Source organism: Amphibalanus amphitrite, unplaced genomic scaffold (genome assembly GCF_019059575.1).
Source record: "Amphibalanus amphitrite isolate SeventyFive unplaced genomic scaffold, NRLGWU_Aamphi_draft 000001F_arrow, whole genome shotgun sequence".
NCBI classification, from domain to species: Eukaryota; Metazoa; Arthropoda; class Thecostraca; order Balanomorpha; family Balanidae; genus Amphibalanus; species Amphibalanus amphitrite.
In genome coordinates this window covers 1,715,386-1,727,415 of record NW_024881499.1, presented here as the reverse complement: position 1 = coordinate 1,727,415, position 12,030 = coordinate 1,715,386, and the positions used below count along the sequence as shown (strand labels likewise).

General features: G+C 59.3%; 1 protein-coding gene across 1 annotated transcript in view; it reads right to left on the bottom strand.

The window, feature by feature from the left end:
- LOC122386411 (single-stranded DNA-binding protein 3-like) overlaps positions 1–12,030 on the bottom strand; it is a 50,714-nt gene that overhangs the window by 17,956 nt on the left and 20,728 nt on the right. The window contains exons 5-6 of the mRNA XM_043375623.1: positions 11,547–11,591; positions 383–472 (exon numbers count right to left, since the gene is read on the bottom strand). Coding sequence (XP_043231558.1) covers positions 383–472; positions 11,547–11,591 — 135 coding nt within the window. The remainder of the gene's footprint in view (positions 1–382; positions 473–11,546; positions 11,592–12,030) is intronic.

The window sequence follows — 12,030 nt, the reverse complement described above, 5'->3', positions numbered from 1 at the left end:
CGATCGGTCCTCCTGCGGTGAGATCAACACGGACTGCTGCGTAACACCGAGCGGCGCGGCCCCGGACACCCGACGCCATCTGGCATAGCAGCGCGCAACTACAACTTCATCACATCACCGACGCCGTCTGCTACTGCCACCTGCCGGCCGACAGATGAAACTAGTTTTCTATCGATGCAGCTGCTGCTGTCCGGCTCCGGGGCGCCGGTGAATTCTTACTACGATTGACGACCTCGAGTACTCGCGCGGCCGCCGGGCGGCGCGCTGGCGGCGGCGGCTGGCGCGCGGTGCAGTGGTGTCAGTCCGCGCGGAGCCGGACCCCACCCCCGCCTGCACCCCCCGCTCGACCCCCACCCCCTCGCGGGGCGGCCGTCACACTCACGGGGAAGAAGCCGGGCGGCATGGCGCCCTGGGGAGCCATACCCTCACCAGGCGGCATCTGACCCAGCGGCGACGGCGCCGGACCCGCATTCTGGAACAGAGACGCAACAGTCAGCAGTCAGCCAACCACCTCCGGTCCTCCGCACTTCAAAGACACGAGCTCATGTGATGTTTACACTTAACGGTAGCGGTGGTGTGAAATTTGAGCGAGTTAGAGAACGTTGTCAAATCGCGGCCAAATCAAACATCTGGCCGAGACCATATGATCGACCAGTAAATTGACTGGATAGTTTGGATCAGATCCCAGACGTAGGGGAGGTCAGTGTCGGAATGAGGCAAACCGAGTGAATAAGCCCCTAGATGACATACATAATACATAACATACATACATACATAATACATATTGAGCCATATCAGATAGAGCCGGTGCAGCGCACGAATTAGATTTCTGGGAAGCAGTGAACGAGCGCAGGTTCGATTCTTCACACTGGAACTTTTCAGCGAGTGTTTCCCATCCAATATGATTCTTTGCATCGCACTACGAAGCAACGTATCTCGACAGAAATAAATATCAGTCCAGGAAGTATGCGCATTCAATCAATCGGTACACTACCCATGGCCATGCCCCCTCGTATACAACACAAGTTCACATCGCATGCATGGAGTAAAGGTCTACGGTACGTTCTACGGCATTCTATGTTCTTATTTCACACATACATAAAAGGACAGGATTATAAATGCTCACAAAAACTGTTGGTATTGGGTGAGTGAGATGAAAAGTCAAAGGAAGTAGGAACTGGTGCCGGATACGTACCGTGTTTCGCTGAGGATCGTCAGGACACCGGTGAAGGAATGAGGGGCAGGAGCGCGAGCAGATGTGCCGTCTCAGGAGACGGTCAGGGACAGCCGGAGCAGAATCACTGAAAGCAACCAGTGCAGTCAGCGCGGCAGGTCCTCGTCAGTGTCAGATCACGGCGTCGGCGCGGTCAGCGCGGCAGGTCCTCGTCACTTCGTCAGTGTCAGATCACGGCGTCAGCGCGGTCAGCGCGGCAGGTCCTTGTCAGTGTCTGATCGGGACGACACTAATTAGCCCCCGTGGCAGCGCTCAGCGGCAGCAGCAGTCACAGACGCATCCCTCCGCCAGACGCGGGAAGGTGGGGGACCGCGCATCCCCCGGCCAGGGGCGGGAGGGTGGGGGAAGGCGCATCCCTCGCCCAGGGGCGGGAGGGTGGGGGACGGCGCATCCCTCCGCCAGGGGCTGGAGGGTGGGCGGCGCATCCCTCGGCAAGGGGCGGGAGAGTGGGGGACGGCGCATCCCTCGGCCAGGGGCGGTACGGTGGGACGGCGCATAGCCCGGCCCCGGGGGTGGGAGGATAGGAAAGCGTATCGCTCAGGCGGGAGCAGGTGGGTCGGAGAGCGTATCCCTCAGCCGTCGCTGCGTATGTGAGAGGCGACGGCAGCCGTCCCTGCGTATGGTAGGGGGCGGGGGAGGGGGACGGCAGGCGTCCCTGCGTATGGTAGGGGGCGGGGGAGGGGACGGCAGCCGTCCCTGCGTATGGTAGGGGGCGGGGGAGAGCGGACGGCAGCCGTCGCTGCGCGTGGGGCGTGTTTGTCTGTCGACGGCCGGCCGACCGGGCGGCCGGCCTCTGACGTCACCAGTACCGGTACACATCGATTCTGCCTCCCCCGGCCCCGGCCCCGGCTCCGGCTCCGGCTCCGGGCCGCTCCTCCCCCGGACAGCGCGTCACGCGTCACCCGGAGCCAGCTGGGCAGGGAGGCAGGGGGGGGGGGCAGGGCACGCGCCGGGCGGAGGCGGACAGCCGCCTCCCCATGGCTTCCCCAAGATGTGCTATTGATCGGCGGCTGCGGCGCGCGTGTCCGGCCGGCCGGTGAGGAAAATCGCGGCCGGCGGCGGCGAGTGGGCCGCGCCGCGGCCGCTGCCGCCCGCTCCCTATTGACGTGCACCGGTCGATAGGGATGCTCGCGAGCCGTCGGGGCCGACGCACGCCGCGCGGCACCTGTTGCCGCACCGCTGGCCGCGGAGACTCACCGGGGATCTGCTGCCGCTCCGGTCCGACCCGGCTAGATCCGGGACCGAATGTTCCGCACACGACCGGTGACCGGACCGTGACGGTTGACCGCTGACCGACCCATCGCCGTCACGGTCACCACCGCCGCCGAGCGCGACACGGCGCAGGGCGCCTCACGGCTCCCCGGAGCCATGAGTGTTCCCTCCCTCCCGCTCTCTGTCTCTGTTCCAGTCAGTCGGTCGGCCCGGCTCGCGGGGAGGCTGTTGACCTACTGTGCGCGCCCCGTGTGCCGACACACAGCGTATGACGGCGGCAGGGCAGCAAGGTTCGGCAGTCGGCCGATCGGGACTCTATCCCGGCCGCGCCCGGTCCCGCCGGTAACAAAGAACCCGACCAGTGCCCAGTGCCGGCAGTGACCTCTTGCACGGCGGCGCGCGCGAGAGGCCACCATTTAAATGGTAGCACGCCGCCCGGCTCCACGTGCAGCCGGCCCCAGTTGATGGCGTTTTAAGTTGGTGGCCGCCGTGCGTCGGTCGGCGGGCGGTCATCCGGCAGCCCAGAGCAGCCACCTGAGCTGCAGCATCACAGCCCGCGCCAGGGGAAGCCGCCGCAACTTCTGGGCAGCCACCAGCCAGCGCGGATCTCCCGGCGGTGCGGCACGCGATTATCGGCCGTCCGGCATCACGCCGCCCGCCCCCAGGCCGGCTTAGCCGCGATCAATAAGGACGGGTATGGCGTGCGCCGCGCTCCCCAAGTTTCAGCAGCCTTATTGATTTTCCGGCGTGTTCTATGCTGGATTTTGTGATTTGCCGTTGCTGGCCGGTTCCCAGATGCGCAAAACGCTCACATCGTTCACTGCATACCACTGTTAGATGGTCTTTGAAGCAAACTGCGCCGAAAAACTAGGCAAGTCAATAGTCGAGCCAAACTTTTCCTCTCGCTAACTTATCCGGCTGCCAACCTGGCCAGCATACGGTGCAGCAGCCAAATACCAGCCAAAACATAACCGCCCACGGAGACAGCCGCAGAGCTAGAGGCATGACATAGGCGATGTTCTCGTCCACCGACTCAACGTCCCTACGACACACCATCCCCCAGTCACATTCAAACTCAATAATTAGGAGCCTAAATGCAAGCCGCTAAATTAAAACCCCGCTAACCAGCAGGCTCCACGGCGTATGTCGGCAAAAGACTGGACAAATTTGTCGCCGCCGACGTCTGTGTTGCAGGGCCCGGTGTCGGCCGGTGGAGCGGTGGCCGCCCCAGGCGCATGCCGGAACTGCCGGCCCGTACCCTCGGCCAACACCGTGTGACCCTCCCGTACAAAGTTTCCACAACTTGGCGCCCCGCCCCCGCCCGGCCGGCACGCACCCGGCCGCCGCCGGGCCACGTGCCGGTCCGTCCCACAACCGAGCGGCGGCGCGCCGGGCGCCATTCACCGCGCGCCACAGACGCCCCCAACTCCAGCGGCAAACTTTTCAAATCAACACTCATCGTCGCCGCGGTCGCGACCCTGCCCGCTGACGGCGGTCCGGCCCGGCCCGGCCCGGCCCGGTGACGGGGTGTCGTGCACGCGTGGCCCCCGCCGCGCCGACGGCCGCATTGCCGCGAGACCTTGGGCGCTTCCCAGTCGACAGCCTTGGGCAAGGTCACCGGTGCGGCGGCGGCGGCGGAGCGGCGGTGGGGAGTGGTCATTCAAATCGGCCGGCCGCCGCCACAGCCGGGGCTGAGACCGCCAGGCAGGGCATATTTTAACATACTGACTGCGTCCCATTTTGGGACGCAGCCCCCTGCCTTTGGGACGTAGCACTCGCGAAATTTGGACCACTGCGTCCCACACTGAAATGTCACGGTTTCAGCGGAAAAGTGCAAGCAATAATAATTAGCATGCCTCGGTCTTTTACTATGCAACAGACTCCATAAGAGCCCCACACCGGCTTTTTAGTGTCCCTTGTCGGCCTTTGAGTGGCCTTTGCCGGCTTCTCAGGGCCTATTGGCGACCTCTGAGGGCTACTTGCCGGCCTCTGAGGGCCCTTACCGGCCTACAGGGACCAGCAGCTCTAAGGGTTCTACACACGCCTGCGATGACCCCCTAAACCAGTGGTTGAAGGCCCCCACAACGCCGCCTGCGAGGGCCCTCACCGGCGGCTGTGAATGCCCCACATCGGTGCCTAGCTGAGGGCCCAACACTGCCACCTCTGAGTGCAACCGGCACCCCTGAATGAGGTCCCGAAACCAGTGCTTCTTAAGACCATATATCGGCGGCTCGGGGGGCTCAACGCCGGAGCTGCATCGGATGGCCACTCACCGGTGACTTTTGAGGGCCCCACACCGACGACTCTGAGGGCCCCACTGGCGTCTGAGTGTACCTTGCTGGTCTCTAAGGACTCCACAGGGCTCCCGAAGGCACCGCAGACCTCTTGAGAGCCCCTTGATTGGTCTCTGAGAGCCCCTGTCGGCCTGTAAAGGGTTCGAGCCAGCAGCTCTAAGGGTCCCACACCGGACTGTGACAACCCCACACTGCAGTGTCTCTGAGGGCCCACAACGGCAACTGTGGTCCAGGATCTTCACCGGCGCCTCTGAGGGCCCACAGCGGCACCTCTGGGGGCCCGCACCAATGCCTCTGAGAGCATCACACCGGTACCTGTGAGGGCCCACACCAGTGCCTCCAAAGGCTTCATAACCGGCGGCCCTGAGGGCCCTACACGGGTGATTTTGAGGGGCGTACCGAAGGCACCACACAATCCCTTAGTCTCGCTGAGCTTCTATCCCAATCCCATACCGTACATCCCATATCCCATATCCCATCCCATCCCATTTCATATCCCATCCCATCCCATATATCCCAATCCCAATCCTAATACATTATCTATCTATCTATCTATCTATCTATCTACCGGCTTCTATCCCAATTCCGGCTCAACTAATTATCAGCCCCCCTCCCCCCTCCATGGGTCAGCAGCGCCGCGCCGGTGTCGGGGGCCAGCGCCATCGGGGCGGCAGTAGAGCACTTCACGGATAGGCTTTTTAGGATCCGGCCCGGCCCATATCCGGCAAGTCATATCCAGATCCGCCCATTATCCGCCTTTCTTTGAATATCAGAATCCGGCCCACCCATGGCCTGTATTGCAGCCAAATTTCCAAAAAATATCCGTAATAATCCGTTTCACCAATAACTGGTTTCACCCAAAAATGGACTAACAAATTCAATCTAAGGGACCAGACAGCCATACAAGTCTTGTGACAAGTGAGTATCATAAAATGATGCCTATTACTTTCATCAAACCTCTGCTGCCGCTTAACACATTAGGTTAATTTTTAACTTCAATGTTGAATGTTAAAAGTGTCACCGACGAAATGAACTGCCCTGTTGTTCTTCTCTTTCGTTTTACATTTGACAGCCACGCGTGATCTATCGCAGTACTGGTCATGCCCCGTGAGCCTGGACCAGCTCTTGTGTTAGTTTCTCGTCTCAAGTTCTAATTGCCTACAATTTGTCACTCGCGCTATCGCTTCACACTTGACGGCTGTTCGTGCTCGCCGCCGCCGTATCGTATAACCGAACGTGCCGCGCGAGCCTGCTCTGGCTCTTCTCACAGGTTTCTCGTTTCATATTCTAATTGCTTTTAGATGTACGACTGATTGTTCTTTGTGCCCGCGGCGGCTCCTCGAGTCGCTGCGGGCAGTCTCCACTTGAACGCCACCGGGTACAGTCCTCGGTGGCGGTGCGCGGCTCCGCCGGCGCCCCGATGTGCGCCGGTGTAGTGAACCCGTGACGGAATCGTGCGCGATTCCGACGGCACCCCCAGCGGGTTGCCAACGTGAACAGTGACGGAGTCGTGCCACCGAGCACGATTCCGAGGGCACCCCCGTTCGTGTGCCCAGTGAACGCCACTGAGCCCAGCTCAGTGGCAGTGCGCGAATTCGCCGGCGCCCCGACGAGCGCCGGCGTATTGCAGTGCAGTGAACGGCTCTGACGGCGCCCCGTCCGCGGCGGCGCCGATGTGTCATCTGAACTCTGAACAGTGAACTTCATCGACAGTGCTCACTGTGTTTTTCTCTGGTCCACCTGTCTACTCTGCGCTCCTCATTTCACCCTCGTCTACCGTTCGTCATCATCTATCGTCCGGATTTCTTCAATACATTCTTCAAAATTCATCGAAGTTTTTCCTCCGCTACAATAAATGTCCCGGCCCCCATCAGAGGCTCGTCAGGGTCGGCGACATTTAATGGTCCTCCGGGCCGGATCAGGCCAGAAGAAATCAGAAGCGGAGGAAACTTCATCGAAAATGGAAAAACAAGAAGGGAGACCGCAAAGTGAAGGCGCTGTCGGCGGAGTTCCTGTGACGATAGAAACTGAAGAAACCATGGAGGTTTCGACGCTGCAGCAGCCGCGCCCTGAGGTGAGTTCCAGTTCGTCAGCATCCCGCGCATCCGCTGAGGCTCAGCTCACGGCGCGAAAAAGGGCTCTGCATGTGAAACAGTTGGAAAAACGACTGGAGATGGAGCGACAGGAAGCGGAGCGAAAGCAGCAACAAGAAGAGAAGTTGAGGCGGCAGCAAGAGGAGTTGAAGCGTCATGAAGATGAAGTGAGAAGACGACGTGAGCTGCAAATCGCAAAAGATGAAATGGAACAAGCTGCACTAGAGGCACAATGGCGACAGCAGATGAATGATCGACGAAACGCCGGCAGAAGGGACGACTTCATGAAAGCTGAACGGGAAGGACAGCGAACGGTTACTACGAGACTCCCGCAGTCCGAAATATCATTCCACTGTCCTCTCCCTCTCCCTGCTAGCCCCGTCCCAGCTAGCCCTCAGATCAGCAGACCATCGTGGATCGACGAGTTACCCAAAGATAGGATACCGGCGTCAGAAAGTGTCCAGAAGTTGAAAGTTACGGACAGCCAGAAAGTGACAACCAGATGGATCTCCATCGCTACTGCCCAGGTACTTGGCATCTCATTCGACAACCAGCTACCCGCTGGGCCAGACCTGCTGAGCTCGGAAAAAGAACTCGCTAGCAACAAGAACCTGAAAGAGGTGACTCAAGAATCCTGCTCGAAAGAAGGACGCCTCCGAAAAGTGAACCCAGGTGAAACAGCTGAGGCAGCAAAATCCCTGCAGCATCCCTCAGCCAGAAAACCGAGCGAAGACCCGGAAATCCAGGTGATCTCCGACTCCGACGCTGCTGCCCAGGTGCTTGGCGCCTCGTGCAACAATCGACCACTCGCTGAGTCAGACATGCGGAAAAGTCAAACTGACGTCCCGCAACGATTCCAGGAAAGGGCTGTGGCCTGCGTAGCGGATATCCAGGAGACGGCTGATCAGAAACAGTTCATCCGACAAGAAAGAACGGCTCAAAACCGCCTCTCGCCTGACCTGAACGACGGACAAAAATCAGACCAGAACGAGAAGGAAGAAAACGTCTTCAAAACCGAATCGTGGCTGGCGTCCGCTGACCTTGTGCCGCAGAAAACAGTCACCGATCATGATGCAGATGCACAAGTCAAACTGAAGACAGAGACCACGAAAGCGCGACACGGCAGTGTCTGTATGGACGACGCCCATCAACCAGAACGAACCGTGTCAGAGGCCGCCAGAGCAGTAAGAAGAGATGGTCCCGATCTGCTCACAAAGGAAAACTTACGGCTCGAAAACCAGATGAACAACACGAGTGAAGTGCAAAGCAGCACACCATATGTGAGACAAGCACACCCCGATGCGGACTACGATGACACCTATCTCCCTGCGGAAGGAGCTCTGGGTGCTGTCTGGGACGAAGAGCGAGACTCGCCGAGTGCCCAGTTCCGAGACAGTAAGAAGCAGACGACCAGACGAGGAGCGCTCAGGAGAACTGCGGTTATCTTCGACCCCGTGAGGATCGCCGCTCCGTATCGGATCACGGTGCAGATCCTCAAGGAGAAACTCTGGATGCTACGACACATCCGGAGCCGATGGAAGAAAGAAAAAAATCCCAAAACCTGGCACATCGAAAGGACTCTGGTCCCTGGTTCGAGAACAGAGCTCCTGCCAGGACCGGACAGACGAGTGCGCGCTGTACGACTCGTCACTGCGAATGGAGCGACCCACACACGGCCGGTCACGTGGTCGCTGTCCTAGAAGAAGCAGCTCAGCTGTAGTGAACGGGTTTGTCGCCACATCATTCCCACATCCTGACAGCTGTACTTCGACCGTACTCCCACTGACCCACTGAGCCTGGCCTATAGACCATTTCTGAAACTTCATCTCGCCCTCCGTCCCGTGGAGCAGACACCAAACTCGCCGAGATTTATGTCTTTTCCCGTGTCCCCCTCTAGCCCGGCTCGCCACATGGACCGCTTTCCCCTCCCCCGTCCGCGCAGCCGGCCATTAGGCACGAGTGACATCTGGAGGTGGGGGAGCTCAGCTGAGTGGCGCGTGCCGCGCTGCCGGTTGACACTGACCTTGAGTACCGAGGGAAACTGAGGCGACGAAGGACCCTGCTGACCTACTGAGAGCAGCGACCGATCAGCTGACTGCTGGAAGGACAGCACATCAGCTATTCTGGAGAACGACAACCGAAACCGGCAACAGCCGTGTGAACACTCGCGTTGCGTTTCTGGTGTAGCCGAACACTGCGCACCGGAGACTGGCGTCAGAAGTGACAAAGTGACGCGACCAGTGGACTAATGTGCAGATGACCAGGGACGAGGTCTAGCGCAATGAACGATTGTGAAGGTGCCGAAAGTGTTTGCATTCGTTATGATTTAGTACTAAGTGATATAGGTAGTGTACCATAAATCTGTATAGGTGCTTGTGTAGTTTAGGAAGAACTCGCGAGAACCTGCGTAGCGAAGTCGTGAATCTCGTGGATGTACAGAATGTTCCGTCGGTGTTCAGTGGTTGTGTGATCTCCCGTCTTAAGTCGATCACAGGGGAGGAGTGTGTCACCGACGAAATGAACTGCCCTGTTGTTCTTCTCTTTCGTTTTACATTTGACAGCCACGCGTGATCTATCGCAGTACTGGTCATGCCCCGTGAGCCTGGACCAGCTCTTGTGTTAGTTTCTCGTCTCAAGTTCTAATTGCCTACAATTTGTCACTCGCGCTATCGCTTCACACTTGACGGCTGTTCGTGCTCGCCGCCGCCGTATCGTATAACCGAACGTGCCGCGCGAGCCTGCTCTGGCTCTTCTCACAGGTTTCTCGTTTCATATTCTAATTGCTTTTAGATGTACGACTGATTGTTCTTTGTGCCCGCGGCGGCTCCTCGAGTCGCTGCGGGCAGTCTCCACTTGAACGCCACCGGGTACAGTCCTCGGTGGCGGTGCGCGGCTCCGCCGGCGCCCCGATGTGCGCCGGTGTAGTGAACCCGTGACGGAATCGTGCGCGATTCCGACGGCACCCCCAGCGGGTTGCCAACGTGAACAGTGACGGAGTCGTGCCACCGAGCACGATTCCGAGGGCACCCCCGTTCGTGTGCCCAGTGAACGCCACTGAGCCCAGCTCAGTGGCAGTGCGCGAATTCGCCGGCGCCCCGACGAGCGCCGGCGTATTGCAGTGCAGTGAACGGCTCTGACGGCGCCCCGTCCGCGGCGGCGCCGATGTGTCATCTGAACTCTGAACAGTGAACTTCATCGACAGTGCTCACTGTGTTTTTCTCTGGTCCACCTGTCTACTCTGCGCTCCTCATTTCACCCTCGTCTACCGTTCGTCATCATCTATCGTCCGGATTTCTTCAATACATTCTTCAAAATTCATCGAAGTTTTTCCTCCGCTACAATAAATGTCCCGGCCCCCATCAGAGGCTCGTCAGGGTCGGCGACAAAAGTTTGATCCGTTTTGATCCGGGTTCAACCTTCAATTCCCAAATCCGGCCCGCCCATATCCGTTCTTTTTTAACAAATTTAGAATCCAATCCTATCCGGTCCGCGGATTTATCCGTGGATAACGGATTTATCCGGCCCATGAAGTGCTCTAGGCGGCAGTCGGCCACGCGCTCTCAGTGGTTAGCGCTTAGCACCGGCGGCTAGCGCACGCCCGGTGTGTTATCGGCCGTGAGCCGCTCCAAAACGGCTGCAGTAACTGGTCGATATAGGTAGTAAGCAGATACAGAGAAGCAGGTGGATAAGGTATGTGCCCTTTCCGATCGAAGCATGTGCCCTATGCCACCTTTGGGACGCAGTAAAAAATCCTTAAAATATGCCCTGCCGCCAGGTGAGACGGCCACCCGGCCCGGTCCGGCCACAGGCGGACGGACGGACAGACGGGAGGAACCAGTCCGGCCCCGCCACCAACGGGCGAACTGACGGCGCACAGTGGCTATGAACCGGCCTCTAACCGCCGCCGTCGCCGCCGGAGGCCCAGCTCTTCCATGGAACCAGGAGTGCCGGGTGAACCCTAACCAACGACAAAACAGCCGCTCGGACCCTATTTCTTCTGGCCACAGCTTTGGTCTCTAACGGAGCACACCCGTCTTCGCACGCTGAGCCTTCGACTCTCCTCCCCCGCTGGTCAGTTCCGTGCCACCGCTCCGGGGGGAGGGGGGGGGGGGCAATCAGCGAACACCACATATTCGTCATCAGTGAGACATGTCACGTGTACCACCGTCAGATTCGTGTCCTCCGGCGTCAGACGACCATCCACCGGTGGTACTCTCTCATCTCCGTCGATGGTGGATAAAGACCACCCGGAGAGGCAGTCAGCTGCTGCCGCCGCCGCTGACGCCTCCAGCGTCAAACGACATCCCCGCCTCCCAGGCCGTTTCTGAGAGACCTACTCAAACTCTGCCATTGATGTATCGCCCGGCGATAATCCGCCGATAAAAACTGGGGCGGGCGATGGGACACACTAGACCTCGGGGACCGATCAGACTACCGAGCGGCCGCCCAGCGGCGGTGGTCGGGGGCGGCGGGGCTGGATGTGTAAGTAAATGCAGACGTGTAGGTGGCGGGGAGGGTAAAGAACGCCTGGGAAGGGGCGGTAAGGCTGGGGTAGATGCAGCGCAGAGGTGTAAGTATTTAGGTGGTGGGGTGGGGGCGGAGACGGACTGGCGGGGGAGGGTTGGAGCGCCGTTGATGCAACAGTGGCGGAGTGGAGCTAAGGGGAGGCAGACTGGCGCTGGCAGCGCTGGAGGCGCAGGCGGCGGTACTTACGTGGCCGATGCCGTTGACACCGTAGCCGCCGGCGTTCACGAAGCCCTGGAACACGCACAAAAACACCGGTCAGCTCGGTCGGTCGAGCGGAGCCGCGGGTCGACGGCGGCGCTCTGGTGGAGCGCCGCAGCCGGGCGCCGGGGGATGGTGCAAGCTGACGGCAGTGACCGGTCTGAACCACCCACCAGGGTAGAGGGGCATCGGTTACGTGCGTGAAAAATACGACTGCAGTGCACAGAACCGTTACTTATCCCTTTGCGATTGTTCAACACAAAAGAAAAATCCGCCGATTAATCGCAGATATTATCCCAATGATTTGAAAGAGAAAAGTACGGGCAGTTCTAACACATGCCATAAGCGAGAAATTGACTCTTAGCCACGAACAATGTACTCACATACAGAGTAATGGCTTAATTGTATACTGGACCGAGAACGATTGCGCCAAGTAACCACTACCACTTGCCAGTGATCAGTAGCGCCACTC